The 21502-nt window shown below is 48.8% G+C and overlaps 2 protein-coding genes across 2 annotated transcripts; both read left to right on the plus strand.

The window, feature by feature from the left end:
* Nucleotides 1–1624: 1624 nt before the first annotated feature.
* On the plus strand, nucleotides 1625–7329 carry LOC120712968 (teosinte glume architecture 1-like). Its single transcript, XM_039998921.1, has 3 exons — nucleotides 1625–2687; nucleotides 5471–5601; nucleotides 6428–7329. The coding sequence occupies exons 1-3, from the start codon at nucleotides 2161–2163 to the stop codon at nucleotides 7114–7116; spliced, it is 1347 nt and encodes a 448-aa protein (XP_039854855.1). The 5' UTR covers nucleotides 1625–2160; the 3' UTR covers nucleotides 7117–7329.
* A 5547-nt stretch (nucleotides 7330–12876) lies between these two features.
* Nucleotides 12877–18032, plus strand: LOC120712969 (MADS-box transcription factor 7). Its single transcript, XM_039998922.1, has 8 exons — nucleotides 12877–13421; nucleotides 14634–14712; nucleotides 15480–15550; nucleotides 16217–16316; nucleotides 16470–16511; nucleotides 16587–16628; nucleotides 17189–17331; nucleotides 17616–18032. The coding sequence occupies exons 1-4, from the start codon at nucleotides 13237–13239 to the stop codon at nucleotides 16278–16280; spliced, it is 399 nt and encodes a 132-aa protein (XP_039854856.1). The 5' UTR covers nucleotides 12877–13236; the 3' UTR covers nucleotides 16281–16316; nucleotides 16470–16511; nucleotides 16587–16628; nucleotides 17189–17331; nucleotides 17616–18032.
* The last annotated feature ends 3470 nt before the right edge of the window (nucleotides 18033–21502 follow it).

Raw genomic sequence — 21502 nt, forward strand, 5'->3', positions numbered from 1 at the left:
CTGTCCGTGCGGCCGGTGACCGCGACGAGAGCGGCGGCCGGAAGCAGGAACCCGTGCACGCCCGTGACGCCAGGCCGGGCCGCCGCGCCGGCGGAGTCTCCGCGCGCGGTGTGGCAAGGCCAGGCCCAGGCCAGACCGGACTCGTCTTCGCCGCGTGCGTACAGTACAGCGGACTACACGCGGGCTCCCGGGCATGGGGCTTTCTTCTTCGCCGTCCCGCGATACGGCTTCCTGCGCCGCGCCGGCCGTCGCTGTCCGCCGCCAGCTAGCCGGCGGCGGCGGCGGCGGCGCTTTGCCCTGCGGGGCCGGCCGGCGCCGCAGCTACGTGCTATACTGCTACGCGCTTGACGAGCTGCTGGCCTCCCACCACCCATTGGCCGAACCATGCCCATGCACAATCGAACCAAGCGAGGCCAGTATCTTCATACTGTTCGGGAAGCCCACCACCTGAATGATAGCACGGCGCGCGCGCGCGCACACACACGCAAGCAGAGCAGTGACTCCACTCCACAGTGACACAGCTCCTCGCCGCCACGTGGCACCTTCATTTTTGGCAAAGAAAGCTGGGCGCGGCCGCCCCCTGTTTTTTCACAGAGGGGAGCGCCAGCGCGCCGGGTCGTCGATGATCCCTCACAGGGCCAGTTAGTGTTCCCCATCACGCTGCCACCGTCACGAACCCACAGGGCGGCCATCGGCGCATTATCGCCGGTTCCGAAAACAAAAAGGCTACGAGGACGCGCGCGAGCTAGAAAGAGCAAACGGACACGCGCCACGTCACTCGCAGGTCTGGATTCCCCGCTCCCATCCAAAGTTCCAAACCCCACCACCACCAAACCCAAACCGCCGCCTATCCTTCTTTTTCCATTCATTTCTGTCCTAGCAGTGCCACGGAACCTCACATGAACCCCTCTACTGCCCTTTCTTTTCGCAAAAGAAAACTATATATATATATACACAACACGCTAATTAACATTAGTCAAGGACTGGGAGCAGCAAGCCAGTAAACAATGCGGTGCAAGTGCAGTTCGCGGAGCTATAAAAAAGCTGGGATTTTTTTTTTGGGTAAGTGGGGGGCCGAATGTGTGGTTCGTGCGCTGCCAAACTCGAAAACATTCATCCCCAATCAAGCACGGTGACAGAGCTCTCTCTCTCTCTCTCTCTGGTGATGTAGGGATTAATCTAACCTGCCCGGGACCAAAAGTGGGGGGTTAGCAGGCTGATGAGGCCAGCAAATGGCGGTGTCGCTGATGATCCCGTCCTGATCAGACGGCACTCGAGCAATTTTATATTCCTGAATATGATTATTGTGAGCTGCAATCCAGCTTTTCTTGTTTTTTTTTTAACGAAAAAGACATGTTGCAATCTCAGCAGCAGTAGGGAGCTAGGAAAAAGAAATTTGTAGGAGTAGCAAGGGAAGAAGACCCTACGGCACCCTCCAATAATTGCTGCACAACACCCTTGCATGGCAGTGTGTGAACGTGGCGGCGGGGCCCGGCCCACTGTTCCTCCTTTAGAATACCTGTCAGGGATGGGAAGGCTGCGGGCCCACCATGGCGCCAAGTAATAATGTCGCCTGCCCTCCTCCTCCTCCCCCCTCCTCCACCACCTCCCCCCCCCCCCACCGTCTCTTTTCATGCACACACTCCCTTGCTACAGTCGCTGTTGCCTCTGCAAGTACTGACTGCTACTACCCCCCAGTTCCTGGCCTCCCGGGCCTCGCTTTTGTTGCCGCAAATCTTTGTTGGCCGCCGCCGCTATCTATACACTGCACCTTCCATTTCTGATTTCTCCAACTCGGCTCAGCCCGCAGCTCAGCAGCTCTCCCTCACTCTTAATAGTCTTCTCCACCAGCCTCTCAGGTCAATCGCTTGTTGCATTTGCTGGCCACCGGAGCTCGGGCTTCGATCTGGCCGAGCTCGTCTCGGACACCAATTAGCCTGTAGATCCGGTGCTGCCACTGCCATCTCCCCGATCGACCTCGCCCGTGGCAAGAAAATGCCCGCGGAATGAGAGGGAAAGGCCCGGGAGGGGAGCGGCCCGAAATAGCCATTCGAGCGCGTGCGGAAGAGGAGGGAAAGCGACAGCTTGAGCTTGGGCAGGCAGTAGATAGGTAGAGGAGAGCTCGAGCTTGAGCTGAGCTGAGGAGAGGCCGGCGTCGGCATGGACTGGGATCTCAAGGCGCCGGGCGCGTGGGACCTCGCGGAGCTGGAGCACGACCACGCGGGCGGCGCGGCGGCGGCGGCGGCGGGAGCGGCGGGGACGTCCGGCGGGCACGGCAATGCGGCCGCCTCGGCGTACCGCCTGCCCGGGGCGCCCGAGTGCTCGGTCGACCTGAAGCTCGGCGGGCTGGGCGAGTGCGAGCTCGGCGCGGGGCCGGCGCGCAGGCACCCCGCCGCCGCGGCGGGGAAGGCCCCCGTCTCCGCAGCCTCCGCGGCGGCGGCGGCGGCGGCGGCGGGCCCGTCGTCCTCGTCGCCCGGCCCCGGCGCGCCGGCGAAGCGGCCGCGCCCGGCTGGCGGCGGCGGGCAGCAGCAGCAGCAGTGCCCGTCGTGCGCGGTGGAGGGGTGCACGGCGGACCTGAGCAAGTGCCGCGACTACCACCGGCGGCACAAGGTGTGCGAGGCGCACTCCAAGACGCCCGTCGTCGTCGTCGCCGGCCGCGAGATGCGCTTCTGCCAGCAGTGCAGCAGGTAACCCCACCACCCCCGCGCTCCCTGACGCCCCCGCCGCCGCCATCAATCCAACACCTGCCGTACACAATCGAGCAGACAGGATGCACCTGCCATCGTGTAGGTAGCTGCCCGGTCGCTTCCGACCCTTTGTTCGTCAGTTATTAGCTGAGGACCAGCATCGGCTCCGTCCACCATTGCTGCCTTCTTCTTCTTGTACCTCTCTCCCCGCTGTCTCGTTTCAAGGATGCACAACTTTACCTTTTCCGGCATGACTTTTTCCAGTTTTTCAGTTCCGAGAAAATTCCTCCGATCCCTACCATCACTGTAGCATTGCCTGGTGAATTATTGCCACGCCTTTTCCTTTCTCCCCCTGCCCGCTGCTCGCCTGCTCCTGCACTGCGTGCTCAGCGCTTCACTTTCTGACGCGCTGATGAGAGTTAACGCTGCTGGCAAAGTGGTCAGCTGCTCCCCAATCGTCTGCCCAAGATCACCTACACACACAGTAACCCGTCGATGCTCTCTCCCTGACTGCCTGACTCCTTTGTCACCCTCTGTGTGTTCGGCGAAAAAAGAAAAAACGCGACTGCGAGCTGATAAGTCCGGAGGTCGAGCATGATTGCCTGCTTTGGTAGCTGGAAACGGGGGGAATCGACGTGATCCCCTGCGCTTTTCCCCCGTGGATGCTATGGCGGCGACAGGATGCTCTTTTTTTTTCCCTGCAGGTGTGGGGCGGCCAATCCCTTGGAGAATGGAGGCAGCACTGAATCTGAAGGCGCGTACAGCCAGCTTTGGTTTACCATCATTTCAGGCGGCAGCTGCTGGCCTACCACATCTGCCACTACTGCTAGCCGCTAGTAGCGGCGTCTCCTGTCTGAGATAGGGCAAAGGCGATATACTAGTATCTCTGCAGATATTGTGCCCATACCCAGAAAGTCAGTACTACTGCTGAAAGAGGTTTATATGATGGATCTAGGCCATATTTAGATCTTTGCCCGTAAATCTCGTAAACACAAAAAAAAATGTCACATCGAATATTTTGACACATGCATGGAATACTAAATGAAGTCTATTTACAAAACTTTTTGCATGGATGAGCTGTAAATCGCGAGACGAATCTAATGAGCCTACTTAATCCATGATTTGCAACAGTGATTCTACAGTAATCATCCGCTAATTATAGATTAATCATGGATTAATTAGCATTATTAGATTCGGCTCGCGATTTACAACCCATCTGTGCAAAAATTTTTGTAAATAGACTTCATTTAGTACTTCAAATTAGCAAAATTCCATCACAAATTTTTTTTTGCGTTGGAACTAAAAACGGCCCTAGCCTACTATACCTAAACCTTTTTCCCTGGGCCATTGCTATGCTTTGAAAGGGCCATGGACGAGTCATGAGTATGAATCCACAGTTTTATGGGCTATGGCTGCTGTACAAGTCAGTAGTCCTATATATGGCCTGTCAAAATGAGATTCTGCTTATTCTTGGGAGTTTAGGGGCTGTCTGTCCCTGTCTTCTTCATCTGTATTCCACTTCAGCCTTTGTACTTCTGAGCTAGCAATGGCAGCAAATATGGTTTTCTGGGCACTGCTAGTCGCGAAGACTTAATGAACCATGACCACAAAATTCAGCTACATTTCTGAGCATTATATACATTTTTTCTAGGCCACCACAAATGTTTCGCTGTTCATGTAGTCAATCTTCCAACAATATTCTATCACTGAATATTTTGTTTCCTTTCAGCCTGAACCATCCTTTTTTTTGTCTGATAGTAATTGAATTTTGGCATTATGAAGTATCACTACATTTGCGATCTTAGTTCGGTCCACTTTATAGTACAGCTGTGCTGGTTCCCATTTTTGTCTTGCTGATCAATAGCAGACGGTCCCTCTCTGTTGTGGTGGACCTTTACACTATTAACTTGATAGAGGATGCTAATGTGATACTTTCGTCATATATTCTGCGAATATCTTACTCAGTGGGGGACAATTCTCCATGATTGATTACCTTGTCTTTTGGTGCGAATTGCAGACTTTATAGATTAAGTGACAGTCAGTGTGCCAACAAAAATTTCAGCTTTCTTATCCCTTTGGAGAATGAAACTGTCAGTTTCTACCTATGTAGGTTGAGTGCACTATGTTGTGGTCCAAGTTCAACAGGTCTTTCAATATTTTCATGGGCTTGGACAGTTCTTTGGTCCAAAAGATAGCATCTAAGACAAGCCTCTCAGCACTGAACGGCTTCATTGACATAGGAACATTGGTCCCTGGTGTGCTGTGTATTAACTATTGCAAGCATATGTGCACAGTACATTAAATATTCTGACAATAATTATATTGATGATTCTTTAGTAAGGAGCATCTTCATAGGATCATGTGCCTGACTACGCAGGTCCATCCTATCTGCCCCATTTAAAAAAAATCCAAACTCGGAGTATCTTCCTTGTCTATAGATTAAAAAAAGAAGCGCGAGTATATTCTAATTCAAATCATCGAGGACGATCCTTGTGGTCCTGATCAATTATGCCGTATTCAAGGTCATGCGTTTATGAGAGCGGCAAACTACACTGCCACAAAATCTGCAATGACTGTAGGATAATTGGCACCATGCCATCAAGGTTTTTTTGTCAATTAGTCACTTATCAAGTTGATTATTTGAATTAGAATAAGTGTTGATCCTGACCTTAATAGACAATGTATTATCAAGAGAGATGCTGTTAGCATATTGACATATATAGCAACTTTCTCATTTGCCTAACTCAATTCAGTAGTCTCACCAAGAGATTATGTTTATTCAGGTTTCACTTGCTTGCGGAGTTCGATGACACCAAGCGCAGCTGTAGGAAGCGCCTAGATGGGCACAATCGCCGCCGCAGGAAGCCACAACCAGATACCATGGCTTCCGCAAGCTTCATCGCGAGCCAACAAGGTTTTCTTCAGTTTTACCAATTTTCTATGTTTCTTGATTCTGCACATGGTTCCGATACATCTTCGCAATTTCCATACCTTGCTGGAAAGGAAAAGAAAACAAGACTGTAAAATAGGTCTGCCCATACATGAAAAATAAATCAGAGGTTCAATTCTGCCTCTCTGCCTCTGCTCTTTTAAACTTTTCGAGGTTGCCTAGCACTTTAACATGTTGCGGAGTGAAAACTTTGTTCATAGCAATAGGTTAGCATTATCAGAAAGAGAGGGGATAGCACCATATTGTACATATAGATGCATCCAAGTTATTATGAACTAGTACCTTACACGCATTTAAATTTTCGGCTCATTAGGAAGCTCTTGTTTCTGCCAATTGTGTTCTCATAATTGATGCAAGGTCCTTCTAATGCTTTCTAGATCATAAAGGTCGCTACAGAACCACTTATACTGACAAACTGTTCTTCACTACTTCTGGTGCTTGAAGAACCACAACTTAATTGACAACCCATATGAGTTCATATGTAAAAAAAATGATGTGGGCTACGGGGAGGTACTAAATACCGCACCTGAACAAATGTGAGGAACCAGGATTTGAACCCTAGTCCGCTAGTTCTTTCCCAAGGACACTAGCCAGTTGCACTAAGGTAGCTTCTCTATGAGTTCATATGCAGGACTAGGATAACTACAAGACATATCCGATTCTCATTAAAATGATCTGAGAACAGTAGTAATTTGCTCATTTATGATTTGTGTTGCTAGATGTATGTCTAGCAGCTGGCAGCTGTATATCTTATCAGTCGTCACCTAATCAGCATTTCTTTCATATTCAGGGACACGATTCTCACCATTTGCGGCTCCGAGACTTGATGCAGCGAACTGGCCGGGTGTAATCAAAACCGAGGAGAGTCCATATTACGCTCACCAAATCCCTCTGGGCACCAGCAACAGGCACCATTTCGTCGGCTCGTCGTCTGCTTACGCCAAAGAAGGCCGCCGCTTCCCTTTCCTGCAGGAGGGCGAGATAAATTTCGCCACCGGCGTGGTGCTGGAGGCTCCGGCTTCAGCGCGCCAGCCGGTCCTCAAGACGGCAGCACCTCCCGAGAGCAGCAGCGGCAGCACCGTCGGCAAGATGTTCTCCGACGGCCTGACCCGCGTGCTCGACTCGGATTGTGCTCTCTCTCTTCTGTCAGCTCCGGCGAACTCCTCCGGCATCGACGTCAGCAGGATGGTCCGGCCGACTGAACACGTCCCCATGGCGCAGCCCGTGGTGTCGGGCCTGCAGTTCGGCAGCCCGTCGTGGTTCTCGCGCCCCCAGGCCTCGGCCGGCGGCGGCGCCGCCGCGGCCACGGCCGGGTTCCCCTCCTGCCCCGTGGTGGAGGGCGGGCAGCAGCTGAACACCGTGCTGAGCTCCAACGACAACGAGATGAACTACAGCGGGATGTTCCACGTCGGCGGCAGCGGCGGTGGCGGCGAGGGCTCCTCGGACGTGCCTTCTTCGCTGCCCTTCTCGTGGCAGTAGTTCTCACGTCCCAGCGGCTGTTCTTGCGTGCTTCCGATCTGGTAGAGCAATTCGCTTCAGTGAATGATCACTGATCAGCACTGGTTTCTGTCTTTTCTGCATCCATTTATTTTTCTCGAATCGATTCTACCCCCCAGCATTCGTGTGGACATCCTGAGCATAATTCGGTGCTCGTTTTCCTGAAATTGTCTTTGCTGTTGTGGTGCCTGCCGACTGCTGACCGCCTGACCGCAGTGTTGCTTCTCCTGTTTGTCATCGTCGTGCCTGATGCTTTCAGTTTCAGGCTGATCGTCTCGTCATTTTCTTGACCTTCACTTCATCTAGGCCGCACCTATCCGTCTATCCGACGCATTTGCAGGTCACGATCCAACGCAGTGGGTATGTGGCGTCAAGAATCACTTGCTAGATCTGCAAGAAAAAAGATTGGGTCGAGACTTGAGAATTATACTGCATTTCATTACCCTAAAATTAAAGGCTCGTCAGTAGTCAGTGCCGAGGGGCGTACGTAGCAACTTCAACAGGCGCGGCAGTTGGTGGTGATCGAATTGCTGGCGTGAAGCGTCGTCCATCCGGCTGGCCACGTTACACGGGGAGACGCGCGCCGCCGCGGGTGGGATTGGGGGATGCGCCGTGCGGTTTGTAGGCCGAGGCGCGCACTTGAGACTGGGCTTGTACGAATTTTATGGCGAGTTTTTTCATTTTTATATTTAAAAAAACAAAATTTTAAAAATATATGTCGAATAGGGAAATTTTCAAAAATGGGTGACGGCGACAGGGGGCCTGTCGCCCGTCCAGTTGGCGGCAGGACCTTACATTTAGGTCCTGGCGCTCAGAACGTATTAAACAGTGAATTTTTAAAATCGATATAAAATCGTAAAAACATTGGAAAAATATAAAATCAACTGTTCTGGATTCTATGAAACAAGATCTACAACTTTTGTTACATAAAGTTTTTTATTTGATCAATGTATCTTGCTCTATTTTAAATACCAGTTTAATATACTTTTATTTAAATCTCAAGATCCATCCTTTGGATGCATGCCATCTTTGGCCAGAGTGTTGCATGCGGTGAGTACAGGCTTGTGTAAAATTGGTAGGCCCAAAAAACACTTCTAGCATAAGTTTTTAAATTAGATCTTGCAATATATATAGTTTAAATGAGTTATTTATCCATGCTGCTATACTGAGTTTTAGGAGCCATAACTTTTACAGTAGCCTTATTTTATTTCCTAAGAGCTATAGAAAAAGGTTGGTAAATTTTATGTAAGCACAACTGGACCAAATGAATTATGACTATGGTAAATGCACTAAATCAAGAAAAATAGTTCTTGTAGCTAGAAAAATCTGAAATAATTCATTTGGTATAGTTGTGCTTATCTAAAATTTACTAAACTTTTTCTATAGCTCTTAGAAAATAAAATAATGGAACTGTAAAAGTTATGGCTTCTAAAACTCAGTATAACAGCATGGACAAATAACCCATTTAAACTAGACATATTGCAAGATCTAATTTAAAAACTTATTCTAGAAATGTTTGTTGGTCATAACAATTTTGCACAAGCCTATTCTCAACATATGCAACACTCTGGCCAAAGATCGCATGCATCCAAAGGATGGATCTTGAGATTTAAATAAAAGTGCATTAAGCTGGTATTTAAATTAGAGCAAGATACATTGATTAAATGAAAAACTTTATGTAACAAAAGTTGTAGATCTTATTTCATAGAATCCAGAACAGTTGAGTTTATATTTTTCTGATTTTTCTACGATTTTATATCGATTTTACAAGTTCACTGTTTAATGCACCCTGGGCGCCAGGACCTAAATATAAATTTGTTTTTACATTTAGGTCTTGTCGCCAACTGGATGCCCTGTCGCCCATTAAGGGGGCGACAGGCACCCATTTTTGAAAATTTCCATATTCGGCATATATTTTTGAAATTTTGTTTTTTAAAAAAAATATAAAAATGAAAAACTCGCAATTTTATGGGGTAAGACCCAAATGAACCCGCACGCCCAGTTCGGTCCGTCTAGACCAAACTGCCAACCTGTGCAGCCAGCACCGGTGCCAGCCCAGCTGCTATATACTGTGGACCCTCTAAGGCTATCCGCACTCGTCGTACTCCAAATTCACTCTCTAATCAGAATATTTTGTCCTCGTCATCAAGATTCTCTGATTTATATCCAGTTCTTCCGCACCCATCCATACTCTATCTCACTCTCTATTCCAACAACCAGCACCTGGGGTCCAGATGTCATACACTATTATATTTTTTATCCCCACCCACCCCACTCACCCGCGCAATGCCGCCACCGCCGGCGCTCCTCCAGCCCCCTCTCCGGCGCGGCGGCCTCCTCGCTCCTCCTAGATGGCGTGGCTGCGGCGCAGCAGGCCCGGTCCTCCCCTAGACCTCAACACGGTGGAGCAGGGGCCCTGCACCCGGCGCGAGCTCCGTCGGCCCATGGAGCTCACCATGGAGATGGCCGGGCGCGGCGCGTGCGGGGCGGGGCCCGCCTCGGCCCCCCGCGTCCATGGCGCACGCAGGGCGGGGGCCGGCGGCGGCGCGTCTCTGCCCACCGCGTCCAGGACGCACGCGGGGTAGGGGCCGGAGCGGGGCAGGGCACCCGGCGGGGCTCCCGGGGGCGTGGGGCGGGGCGAGCCTCCCCTGCTCCCTCCGCGCCTCCCCTGCGCCGGGCCGAGGAGCCTCTCGCAGCCGCGGGAGGTGGATGCGGCGAGGCCTGGCCGCCGCGGCGAGGCAGGGGCGTGCGCGCGAGGTGGGCCGGGGTGGCATGCCGGAGGTCGGTGCGCGCGGCGGGTGCCGGTGCACGCCAGCGGAGGGGGCACCGCGGGGTAGGGATGCGCGGCGACGGAGGCCCCTGCTCGCTGCGCCGGCGACCGTGCGGGCCAGCGGCGGCGGCGGTGGGGAGCAGCAGAGGCGTAGGCCTCCTCGAGCTTCGCCGGGCTCCATGGCGGGAAGGGCGGCCTCCGCCGGCGGCCATGGCGAGGCGGGGCAGGGCGGCCCCTGGCGCGGCGGGGCGGCCTCCGCTGGCGGCCGGTGGCTTGGAGGCCATGGCCGAGCCCCCCTCCGCCGCGGCCCCCTCCTCCCTCCCCATCCGGCGATAGGGCCCCTCCTCCTCTCCACCTCGAGCGCCAGGCAGGGAGGTGTCCATGGCGGCGGCCAGGCCGAATAGCGGTCGCGCGGCGGCCGGATCCGCACGCCGCACCGCCGCGCACCTCTTCACTGCTTCTTCCCCGCGGTGCACCCCTCCTCGTCGGCCGCAGGTGCGGCGGCTCGGATCCGGCGGCCATGCCTCCACCGGCGGAGGCTCGGATCCCGGCTCTTCCTCTACTCACGCGCGCACCGCGGTGGCCGGCCCCTTCGGCGGCCTCAACGGATCCGGTCGCCATCGCCTCCTCCCTCCTCCGTCCGTGCGTGGCGGCGGCGCTCAAGCTCCGCCCGCGCCGGCGGGGCTCGAGCTCGTCCGCGGGCGGAGCAGGGGCGGAGGAGCAGGGAGCAGAGCGCGGCCCTCGCGGTGGCGGTGCAGACCGCCCTCCTCCCTCCTCCTCTCTTCTCCCTTCTCCCTCCTCCCTCCTCCTCCGTTGCCGGCGCGGGGCCATGGCGGGCCGCGCGGTGAGACGGCCGCCACCTCTGCTCATGGAGCTCGGCGGCTGCGGCGGCGGGCGCGGGAGGAGGACGTAGTGTATCGGCCGGTGGCGGGCCCCCCGCCACGTCGCCGCGTTGCGGACGGCCGCTACCGCGCTAGCTTTGGCGCGCGGGAGCCCCGCCTGCAACGATAGCGCGTGGGGTAGAGAGTCCCGCTGCAGCAGAAAAAATGCGCTATGTGTGCGCTACATCAGCGGGGTAGCGAGTCCCACTGCGGACAGCCTAAAAAAAAGTTGGTATTTTTTCTTCACCTTCTTCTCCCGGGAAAAAAACGAGTATCTACCATAAACTTAAAATCACTTTTCTATCAAACAAAATAATTTGATAACATTTGATATGACTAGCACATGCATTGCTACGGGTAATATAATTGACCTATGCAATATCATTAACTTTGTGTTCATTCACTTCATGTACATGATTTAAAGGAGTATATAATTATATATCTAGCACGGGCAGCAGCAGGAACGTGATCGCATTAGTTGCACGCCAATAAAGGCTGCCTACGGGAATCCCGTCGTCCAAGTGTAGATCCGAACCCCCAGCCGATCGATCTCGCTCGGCGCCAGCAGCTCCGACGGTAGCTACTCGTATTCGTACACGCACGTATCGTAGGCGTACAGCGCGCACTGTGCGGACACGCTTTCCGCCATTCATGGCACGTAGCACGTACGCCGTCGGTACGTGTACGCACTTGGCTGCATCAATTGCAAGCGCTAGGAGTACAGCGGCGGGAACGTACAGGCACCGCTCGATCAATCCCAACCCAACAACCAGGGCAGGCTCGCTCGGAAGCAGAGCTCGAGGTCAGGGGGGTCGATCGACGAGGCGACAAGGATAAAAAGGTCAGGCGGGATCGCGGGTGCGTTCCGTCCACGTATGAATGATGCATGACACGCAAACTTTTTTTTCGAAAAGAAAAGTTGACACGCGAACGTCCGGCCCGGTCGATCGATCGATCGATCAAATCCGTCGTGCCGGTTGACTGATTGCACCTCGGCTCCGTGCAACGAGGCAAAGGCAACACGGATGGGACCGACGGGAAGAAAGCGCCCTTCCTTGCGCCCGTCGAGGAAAAGCGCGCGCGCGTGTCGTGAAGAGAAGCAAGCTGAAGTGCATGAAAGCGAGGAATATACCGCTAAACAAGCTCATTTACTATACTACTTTATTCGTGCTCTCATGTACGTGCTACAGGCCCCTGCAGGTACACGTACGTACGCATTCTTGTGTGTTCCCGTATACGTAGTACGCTAAACACAGTAAAATGACAGACCTTTTTCTCTGTCCCCGTACGTACGCTATGCGGCCAAGTTCTCTCGAGCGGACGGTTCCAACTCGCAACGCGCCAACCACGCACACACCTCAGCCACCCCCACGTTCTCTGATCGGAGGCGGCGACGGCGCGCTGGCCGGCGACGACCGTGGCGGTCGCCGTCGACCGGCGGCAGGCCCGGCGCGGCAGGCGGATCGAACAGTGGTGCCCGAGCATGCGCGCCCATGCACGGCGAGAATTAGATCGGTCGGTCGGCTGCTCCGCCCGGACCCCGGCTGCAAGTGCAACCAAGTGCGGTGGGGGCCGCAGGCGTGGTGGTCGCAATGCGGCATTGGCGGCTTGGCCGCTCGATCTCCGATCCTCCCCCGGCTATTGATGCCCCGGCCGGCGGATCGGGTGGCCGCGTGCGCACGGGGACCACGCCGCGAAGCCCGGGCCGGGGGATTAAGCCCCGATGGCTTGCAGCTGCAAGCAAGGTGGTCTGGACAGCGACCCGGCCGGGCCGGCCGCCGGGAGGAGGCGAGGACGCGCCCGCCGGGCACCTCGCTGGTGCGCGCGCGGCGCGGCTGCGTGCGAGTGGACGGCCACGGGCATTAATAAAGCGGGGCATGTGATCGCCCGCTCGATCACCAGCGGGGCGCGTGTGCGGAGCTGCTTGGCTGGCTCGCCGGCGGGCCCCGCCGAGGTAAAAGCCGGTGGCAGGCAGGGCCCGACGGCGACGTACACGACGCGCGGCGGGGCCCGCCCATGGGCGGAGCGAGTGGTGTGGTGGCGACTCCCATCCCATCCCCTAGCTTTCCGCAAACGCGCTACGCTGCTGGGGGCCTAGGGTTTCGCCCCCTACGGATGCTTTGCCGGAAACGGCAACCTGACGCCGCACCCTTGCGCCCACCGGCTACTTCCCTGAGCCGCCGCTGCTCCGCCTCATCCCACCACCACCACCTCCACCGCTAGGCTCTGGCTGGTAGCCCCGTGCTGCCCCCAACTTTCCCCTCGTTATTTAATCCCCGCTCCGATCCGTCTCGCCTCCGCTCCCCTCTCAAGCTCCCTCCCCGTCTCTCGAGTGTATCTCTCGCTTTTTGCTTTGCCTTTGCTAGCTGCTGCTTCGGTGAGGTCGGCGATCTGGCGGCGGTGGCGGGGGCGGAGGGCTCGGGGGCCGCGAGGAAGGCGGGGGCGCCGGCCATGGGGCGGGGCCGGGTGGAGCTGAAGCGGATCGAGAACAAGATCAACCGCCAGGTCACCTTCGCCAAGCGCCGCAACGGCCTGCTCAAGAAGGCGTACGAGCTCTCCGTGCTCTGCGACGCCGAGGTCGCGCTCATCATCTTCTCCAACCGCGGCAAGCTCTACGAGTTCTGCAGCACGCAGAGGTATATACACACACACACACACGCGCGCACATGTAGTAGGCAGGTTGGCCGTGGCAAGTCTCGGCGGATCTCGCCAGATCCGCCCATGGAACGCATGCTGCTGTGTCGACCATCGCGTGCTGGCAGCTTAACCGAGCTGCGCGCGTTCGATTTTGAGCTGCCGGGAGTGGGATTTCGCACGTACGCTTAGAGCTGGGTCTTCATGGCTTCTGGACACGGGATCTGCCTTAAGACCTCATGGGTTTAGGGTTTTCTTTTCGGCCCCTTTCCTAGCTAGCTAGTAGATCTTACTTAATTTCTCGCCTTGGGAACGTATAATACATTTTGATCCAGCGGTCTTTCAAGTGCACGTAGCAGTGGCTGTCGGCTCAAATTCATGATCCACTGGTTAATTTCTGTGGTACAATAATAATGGGATATAGCCTAAAGCTAAGGTAGCTCTCAATTACAACAATTTCCTGGGGATCCGGTTTTCATCCTTATGTTTCTTATTTTCATATGATAGCCTGATGTAATTACCCAAACTTCAAATTATAGTAGTTTAACAGACAGAAAGAAGGCATACAGACTCTTAGAGAGAAGCACAACAAATCGATCGAGCTGATCTATGAGCTAAGAGGTGTTTTGAAAATTTCGCCATCCCTGTAAAAATATGATTGTCACATGATTTAGCATCCTAGCTCCCCTTTAGTTACTCCATGATCCCACATGTCAGTGACATAAGTTAAGCTACGTATGGTCACTCGAAGAGAGTGGTAGAAAGTCTAAGGTTCGTTTATGATTAGATGAAAACTTGCCCATAGACACAAAAGAAGTTACCTATGCTTGTCATGAAAAAAGGTTCGTTTATGAGTTGAAGAAACTTGCCCAAACACAAAAGAAGTTACCTATATGCTTGTCATGAAAAAATAATTCTTACTCTCATGACATAGGGCATTATGCCATGTCAGCTCTTTATTTTGCTTACGTTATTGACTATGAAATGATCATTTTAGCACTTCAACCGAACTATGGATTCCCTAATTATGAATTGCAGCATTTTTATTAATTTAAAAAATTGTGCTACATATTTACAAATTACTGCAAAACCTTAGATCAGATTCAACAGAACATTTTTGCCTGATTCTTGTGCGTTTGCACACACTCTTTTAATGGCCTGGTTGATTTTTTTAATTCTAGGCATTAATTATATAATTTCTCATTTGCTTTCAGCATGCCAAAGACACTTGAAAAGTATCAGAAGTGCAGTTATGCAGGACCTGAAACAGCACTGCAAAATAGAGAGAGTGAGGTAAAGTCGTACTTTAAGTTTTTTTAAGTTTAATTAGTTCAGACTAATGTACTGTGCAGAAGTTTGTATTCATTTGAGCACAATTTAATATAAACTCATTTGTGTACCCCGCCAATATTATGTATAGATTTAAAAGAGGCACCTGTCAAAGGCTATTTTAGAGGATAGTATTAACATCAAGCAAATGCAAAAACTCCTAAACTTCTTCTCGATAATATATAGGAGTGCCGAAATACAGATGTTGAGTTTCTCCTGATTATTCACTGTGTACATTTCTGAATTGAACAACCCTGATTTTGTTTCGGTTTTGTAATAAATAAACTTGTGACAATATCATTTAATAACTCAGAAATACAATTATGATTGAGCTCTTATTAAGAAGATTTTTCTTGTAAGAAAAATTTAAGCACATTTCATGTGGCATATCAAATGTATATGAGCGTGGTAGCAAAGTTTCATCTATATATATATATGCGCACAGTTCTTGACTTGTATTCTGCAGCCAAAAACTCGCTGGTCCTATGGCCTTAAGATTCAGAACTACATATTCTTACTAACATTTGCATCCTAAAGATATATAAAGAAATATGGCAATTAAGGGGTATACTATCAGTGTGATAGTGCCTTGATAGAATATGCAATCCAGACAGTCATATCCCCTCTCCAATTAGTCAGTAAAATAATTTTCCAATAAAAAACATAAAGCATGCCATCATGTTGAACAATTCAGTCATCTTATGATATTCTTTCATTACTTTTTCATCCAGCAATTGAAAAGGAGCCGTAATGAGTACCTAAAATTGAAGGCACGTGTTGAAAACTTACAGCGAACTCAAAGGTTAGTTCTCTTTTTATAAGTTCAGGTAATTCGTCTTTATCTAAAAAAAATAATTAAAAAGAGCATTTTCTTTTGAAAATGAGCTTTGATATGGGAAAACATGCGTGAAAGGACACAACAACAAATTAATAAGCTTGCCTGTCTGTGGTTATTAAACTTTTATCAGAAACCTTTCTGAGAGCATGTTTCGTTTGTTCATCTAGATAAGCAAGTTGATGAAACAAAATAGTAAATTTCAAACGTTGCAAAAGTTGAAGGTTAAAACACTTAAGTGTTTTGTCGATATTGCTATCCTCCCCAATCAAATAGTATTAAAATTTTCTAAATCTTCATTTTGTGGACCATATTTGTTAGCAAATGCAATTGGTCAGATTCTGAAACTAATTACCATGAAGGCGCGTACGTGATCATAAGTAGAAACATTAAATGTTCAGCTAGTCCATATCATCTACTACTGGAGCAACAAGAATGGAATTGTAATTAGCCGGAATGAAAATGAAAATGAAAATTTCAAGTATTGTCGTCTACTAGCAAACAAAGTTTGCAGCTGTCTTTATAAGAGATACAAAAATGGTCAATTTTAATTCAATACATTTCCACAAATGATTTACAGTTCCACATTTTCATATCCATTTAAAAGTCTGCATGCTTTATGGACAATTATAGGAATTTGCTTGGCGAAGATCTTGATACATTAGACATTAAGGAGCTGGAGCGCCTCGAGAAGTAACTTGACTCATCCTTGAAGCACATAAGATCAACAAGGGTACTAAAAATTCTCAAAGTATCAACAAGTTACAAGTGTATATTTTGTGAACTATGTGTGGCACCAGGCATTCTTAAATGGTATGTCAGCCAGGTGCCTAGATCTACCTCCATGTATCAAATATTCTGACCATTATATATGTTCCTCTTGTAGACACAACACATGGTCGATCAACTGACAGAACTTCAGAGAAAGGCATGCTCTCAAAAATTGACCAAAATAGATTTGCCTTCCCTCAATCAGTGAATGACTTGATTTCTTCAATTGCAGGAAAAAATGTTTTCTGAAGCAAATAAATGTCTTCGTAGAAAAGTAAGTCATAGAACTTGACTATTGCCGTACCATTTGAAAAATGCATTCATGGATAAACTTGATCAAATGGTTAATTAGGTTTCAATGCTCAGTCCTTAGAAACAGAAGAACAAAAGAATTCAAGGGTATGCAATATTTTATCTTTTCTTTGTGTAAGTTTTATTGGGAAAGATAGAATCTAAGATTACAAGTTATTGTAAGAATTTTTGGTGGGGTTATTTTCTTTGACTGAATACTTTCATACACTCTCATTTCTTTTGGTCCATGCTGTCTAATGTATATTTCTCTTGTAAGTCTTACATTCTGTGGCGTGCAATCATGCATAGTTGCAATAAGATGCTAAAATTCCAGTGCAATGTTTTCAAACTAATTATCACACTTTGCTTATCAGGAAAAGGAACTATTAATTGGTCCAAGAAATAACCTATTCAGTCACTTAAAGGCTCCTTTATATAAAAAAACACTTCTCGGAGCATGAATGGAGATACACATTATTCATCTTTACATGATAATAATCATGTATAGGATGCTGACCATTATAATTGTTCTGATATGTGCAGCTGGAGGAGAGCAACCAGGTTATCTGGCAGCAAGCGTGGGAGCACGGAGAGCCACAACAAGAAGTGCAGCATCAGCTGCATGGCGGCAATGGATTCTTCCATCCCCTCGACGCTGCTCATGGTGAACCCACCCTTCAGATAGGGTAAAATTCCTCCTACCTTCAAATGATCTCTTCCTACTCCAAATCTCTTGGGAATTTCCCAGTCTTGGCTATCTGTCACACGACCGCGTATACTTAGCCAACGAAATCATGACATGTCATACCAATAGCTAGACAATTGACTCTCTTTATGCTCTTTGGTCTAGCTAGATATATAACTGCTAAAACTTCAAATACAAAACTAGCATAGTGTACCACTAATTAAGATCTCTCCAATTTGCTCTTGGAATGAAATTAAAGTTGATCCTTTAATTGTGCTACTGCAGGTACCCTTCTGAGGCACTGCCTAGCTCGTGCATGACCACCTCATTCCTACCCCCATGGCTGCCATGAGATCACACTACTGTGTGATTCTGAAATAATAAAGATGCGGCAGAGCCGCCCATGGCGCTGGCCATATGTTGTGCTTCGAGTGATAGATTCCACTTCAAGATTCTTGCGTGGCTTGTATGTGTGTAACATTTGTGATGAGAGCTTGTTGGAGACTATCCATTTGATTCTCGACTAATGTATTGGGTTTGGGTATTACAGTATTGTGACTGCTTTGCCTCCACTGTACTGTTGTAGCTTGTGTTATTTGAATTAATGGTGTGGGCTTGTAGCCGCACTACATTTATGTTGTAATCGTGACGACCTTTTGCCTAAATAACCAATGTCTATAGAAATTGGCTGCACTATAGCTACCTTGTATTGTGATGCTTGTCATATTATTGAAAAGTCATCCTGTGTTTGGAAACTTGGTAGAAATTAAGTAACGCATGGAAAGCAATAACATTCTTGCATGTGCTCATAAGAAAACCATGATAATCTGTAGCAATACTGAATCAGTGTTGGTTGCCGAACACCAAGGTCAGCTGGATCCAAGTGTTTTTGTTGTTGTTTGGTCTACTCAGCGGCGAACCACGCACAAGCGAAGTAACGATGCATATATATGATCTACTCGTTTAGACTGAACACTAAAACCTCCAGATGCTCATTTTTATCTGGATTTTTTTTACTTTTCATGGTATGCTGGTGCTAGATGCTGCTTAGTCGTCTGTTGTGGAGAGTTGCGAGGTGCGCGCTCGAGGGCAGCTGAAGATGAAACTTCCTTTCCCTGCATGAACTGTCCACTTCGACCCTGTTCTGCGGCGCGGCCCATCCGTGTTGGCGCCAACAGCGCATAAACCTTCAGTGTGCCTGTGGGCTTGGTCCGGGGAGAGTTTTCTTGGGCCCTCCTGAAGTTGGTGGGTTGGAGATAGGACGGCGGACGGGCCGCAGCAGAGGCGTGGATGGCAGCCCAAAACCGGAGCGAGCGGCCGCCGACGCCGAGGAGCCGTCCTCCTCCTAGGCCACCGAAGCCGACGAGGGAGGCCATGCCATGGCCATGCGAAGCACACGCCATTGTGCTTCCGTCGAGCATGCTCTCTGCTCTCTGTTGCGTTGCGACCGCCCGCGCGCGGCCCCGCGGTCTCGAGAGCGAGATCGCGAGCCTTCTGGGCTGCGCTGCATCTGCACCAGCCTCTGCATCCTCTGCGACACCTACAGGCTACAGTCAGGTAGTGCACACTTCTAGAAGCATCTTTTCTCGCACCTCTAACCTCTTGAAATTTTTCGACGCTACTAGTCTACTACTCCTACTCTGGGTCTCGGCCATGTTTGGTTGGAGGGTAGAAAAGTTTTGATGAGAGAGGAATGAAGCTTTGATCACTAATTAGTGGTATTAAATAAAGTCTAATTACAAAATTACCTCCACAACTGTGGTACTGTAGCAGTTGCTCTAGCTAATGAGGCCTTTGACCGTACGATTAGAGGATGATTGAACGCGGTTACTGTAGCATCACTGTAGCCAATCATGATGAAACTTGGGTCATTAGATTCGTCTCGAAAAGTTACACCCATTTCTAAAAAAGTTTTGCAAATAAACTTTGTTTAGTACTTTATGCATGTATTCGTCTTTTTGTACAAAAAATTTCATGGTTTTATCCAAACATGGCCCTCAACGACTACCTTCGCGAAGCCATGCCACGGTGTCACAACTCACAATCATCGCTTTTTTTTAAGACTACACACAAGACACAACCATCGTACTCCTTCGTAGGGGGATAAACATGTGATGGTACTGACAGAGATACTGTAGTGCTGTCAGGATTGCCCAGCACCTCAAGGGGCCAAAGGAAGGCGGGGAGGGATAAGGATGGATTTGGATGTTTATTCGAATGTCAGATTTTTTGTCATTTTTCTTCGATTATGGACAAATAAGATATAGAATTTACTATGTAAATTCATAGTCTTGTATTTAATATTGATTTTGTAAAGATTCATAACTCAAATTTATCATATATATTCTTAAATAATAGATATAAAAATTCGAATACGAATCGGATACGGATTTGAATTTTTTTCACCTTTTTAATTGTAGGGAGCAAATAATACATAAAAAATCTATACAAAATTTTATTCTTATGTGTAATAATATACTTGATAATATAAAAAAGATTAGCATAAAATTTTAAGCATATTTATTTTAAAATATCAAATTTGTTCTAAGAATTCGGATGTCTAGATCGGGAGGGAGCATAGCATTGGCCTGTTCCCTCTACTAATTAGGAAACTTTGACTGAAACAAAATCAATTTATAAAACCAACTTCAGGACCCCTACGATAGGAACTTTAAAGAATCTAATGAGCCTTTTGACTGCATGATTAAAAAATGGTTACTGTAGCATCACTATAGTCAATCATCGATTAATTACTGTCATTAGATTCGTCGCGAAAAGTTATACCCATTTCTAAATTTTTTTACAAATAGACTTTATTTAACACTCCATGTATGCGAAATTCTTTTCTCAGCTGGTGTGCACTGGAAGCACGAGTGAGAACCAGGCCATTATCGCACGTGGGAATAAGCAACGCGGACCAATCGAAACCTCCTGCCAGGCTGCCACTACAGCCAGCCTTATCCAAACTGGCCATTGGACAGCTCAAGGACCGCGCCCAACCAATGGGGGCAAACGGGACAGTGTGTATGGCGACAACTCCTTGCCCTGCCTTCACACGTTGCCTTTTAATTATAATAAATCCTAATTAAATAAATATTCTCATGTCTCGACCCATATCTTTAATTTTAGAGTTAGTTGGATCCATGCCACTCCAATTTCTTGAAATTGAATCTCATGTTGAAAATCATGCCATTGAGTGACATGATTTTCAACATGACACCCAAATTCACGGAGTTGTGGTGGCATGAATCGAATTTTCCCTTATTTTTATGATCTGGGAGGGCTTTGGCTTCTGTTTTCGGTTCATTTCAGAATGGCTTTTATGAGTTGTTTTATCGAACCTGTTTTTCCTTTCAAGTAAGGACTCCAAACAGGATTTCCTTTAACTAATATTTTGTCTAATAATTTGGATACTATGCCATATAGATTAATTTGATGTTAGTGGTATCTGAAAAAGAACTTTTATATGATGCCTATTTTCATGGTTCAATGTATGAGATATTAAAAGTACGTCCAAATGTAACGTCAAAGACCATGTTGTGTTACAGTACTAGCTAACAAGGAGATGTAACATGAGCATATATCCGAAATAAAATGGTTCTGCCACCCATTGAAATGCCTAACATGTTCTAGATAGAGGTTGATAGCTAGCGGACCTATGCATGACGTGATTTCCATTTCCTTTTGCAACTTTGCATTGTGATGGCACTGACCACTAGCAAAGCCTAATAATCATGATTCTACCAGTATTTTCTGAGTGACTCCAATTCTTCGTTGTGATGTCAACAGCCTAGTGCTACTGCTCCTTCAATTGACTTGTGTAATTGTGTTAGCCTTAAAATAAAGGGCTAATCCAATGATCTATCAGAGTCACAAAGTAATCAACGCTCGTATAAATATAATAAAGCATTTAATATTTAGATTTTGACACTGCAGCACTTTCGTTATTATTTAGTAATTAATGTCCAATTATAGACTAACTAGGCTTAAAAAATTCATCTCATGCTAATCAATTAGACTATGTAATTAGTTATTTTTTCAGCTGCATTTAATGCTCCATGCATGTGTCCGAATATTTGATGTGATGGATACTGCAAAAAATTTTTTGGAACTAAACAGGCAGTAACTTTGTTAGATTACACATGTCACATAGGCTACCAAACGAACCAAAA

The sequence above is a fragment of the Panicum virgatum genome, chromosome 6K (assembly GCF_016808335.1).
Source record: "Panicum virgatum strain AP13 chromosome 6K, P.virgatum_v5, whole genome shotgun sequence".
NCBI classification, from domain to species: Eukaryota; Viridiplantae; Streptophyta; class Magnoliopsida; order Poales; family Poaceae; genus Panicum; species Panicum virgatum.

What these genes read in the sequence shown, in the direction of transcription:
- LOC120712968 (XM_039998921.1), top strand. Translation starts at nt 2,161, where the DNA reads ATGGACTGGGATCTCAAGGCGCCGGGCGCGTGGGACCTCGCGGAGCTG. An exon ending in TTCTGCCAGCAGTGCAGCAG is followed by an intron (nt 2,688 to 5,470) that starts GTAACCCCACCA and finishes ATGTTTATTCAG; the next exon opens with GTTTCACTTGCTTGCGGAGT. An exon ending in CTTCATCGCGAGCCAACAAG is followed by an intron (nt 5,602 to 6,427) that starts GTTTTCTTCAGT and finishes TTTCATATTCAG; the next exon opens with GGACACGATTCTCACCATTT.
- LOC120712969 (XM_039998922.1), top strand. Translation starts at nt 13,237, where the DNA reads ATGGGGCGGGGCCGGGTGGAGCTGAAGCGGATCGAGAACAAGATCAAC. An exon ending in TGCAAAATAGAGAGAGTGAG is followed by an intron (nt 14,713 to 15,479) that starts GTAAAGTCGTAC and finishes TTTTTCATCCAG; the next exon opens with CAATTGAAAAGGAGCCGTAA. An exon ending in AACTTACAGCGAACTCAAAG is followed by an intron (nt 15,551 to 16,216) that starts GTTAGTTCTCTT and finishes GGACAATTATAG; the next exon opens with GAATTTGCTTGGCGAAGATC.